Source organism: Hipposideros armiger, unplaced genomic scaffold, assembly GCF_001890085.2.
Source record: "Hipposideros armiger isolate ML-2016 unplaced genomic scaffold, ASM189008v1 scaffold_742, whole genome shotgun sequence".
Taxonomy (NCBI): Eukaryota; Metazoa; Chordata; class Mammalia; order Chiroptera; family Hipposideridae; genus Hipposideros; species Hipposideros armiger.
In genome coordinates this window covers 740,631-741,740 of record NW_017732092.1, presented here as the reverse complement: position 1 = coordinate 741,740, position 1,110 = coordinate 740,631, and the positions used below count along the sequence as shown (strand labels likewise).

At 44.9% G+C, this 1,110-nt stretch overlaps 1 protein-coding gene across 1 annotated transcript in view; it reads right to left on the bottom strand.

Moving 5' to 3' along the window:
- GP6 (glycoprotein VI platelet) overlaps positions 1 to 636 on the bottom strand; it is an 11,739-nt gene extending 11,103 nt beyond the window's left edge. Inside the window, exon 1 of the mRNA XM_019627872.1 lies at positions 554 to 636. Within this exon, the coding sequence (XP_019483417.1) occupies positions 554 to 587 (34 nt within the window). The 5' untranslated portion in view covers positions 588 to 636. The remainder of the gene's footprint in view (positions 1 to 553) is intronic.
- Between the last annotated feature and the right edge of the window lie 474 nt (positions 637 to 1,110).

Here is a 1,110-nt window from a genome sequence, read left to right as displayed (position 1 = left end):
ATCTTATATGGAAGCTTGTACCCTTAGACCAACATCTCCCTGTTTCCCATCCCCAGCCCCTGGAAACCACCATTCTACTCTCTGTTCCCATGAGTTCAGCTTTTTCAAATTCCATATATAAATGAGTCATGCAGTATTTTCTTTCTCTGTCTGGCTTATTTTACTCAGCGTAATACCCTCAACGTCCACCCACCCATGTTGTTGCAAATGGCAGGATTATTTGAGCCAGTACCATAAGGATTCATGAATGACAAGTTAAATCTATAAACTAGTCCAGATATTACTGAGTCCACATTTTTTTTTAAATGATGTAGTGGGAGAAAGTTGTGGCCGATACTAGGAAACCTATGTTCATTTCCTGGCCCAGCCAAGAATAGACTACAATAACTCAGACAAACACTCCACCTCCCTAAGTCCCACCCAACAAATGAACAAGCCTCCGTAATTCACCTCTTGCTCCAAAATTCGTTGCTCATGCAATGTTTAAAAAAGTCTTTGTCTTGTAGCCCACTGCCTGTCCCTCAGCATTCCCAGATCAACCCTCAACACTCACCAAGGCAGAAGAGGACAAACTGGGATGGGGACATGGTTCCTCAGGCTGTCCTGAGCTCTGTAGCCCAGGAGAGAAGCTGTGAGGGGCTGGAGCAGAGACACAGGATGTGATGAGCATGAAGAACACTCTCCTCCCTCCCCTGCCAGCCTGGCTTTTCCTAATTGAGACTTATCAAGCGGGAGCTGTTCCCTCTGGAGAATGACTTGCACACAAGCTCCAAGGAGCCTCACTTATCTTCTGTCACCAGCCCAGGTTGTACCATCTGGGCCTATTGAGGGACTGTTCACATTCTCATACTTCCATAAACTTCCTAACCTTACTGGGGATATGCAAATCAAAACCACTATGAGATCACTTCACACCTACTAGGATGGCTCTCATCAACAAGACAAACAATAACAAGTGGTGGTGAGGATGTGGAAAAGTTGGAATCCTCATGCATGGCTGGTGGGAATGGAAAATGGTGCAGCCACTATGGAAAACAGTATGGTGGCTCTTCAAAATGTTAAACATGAAATTACCATATGATCCAGTAATTCCACTTCTGAGTATACACC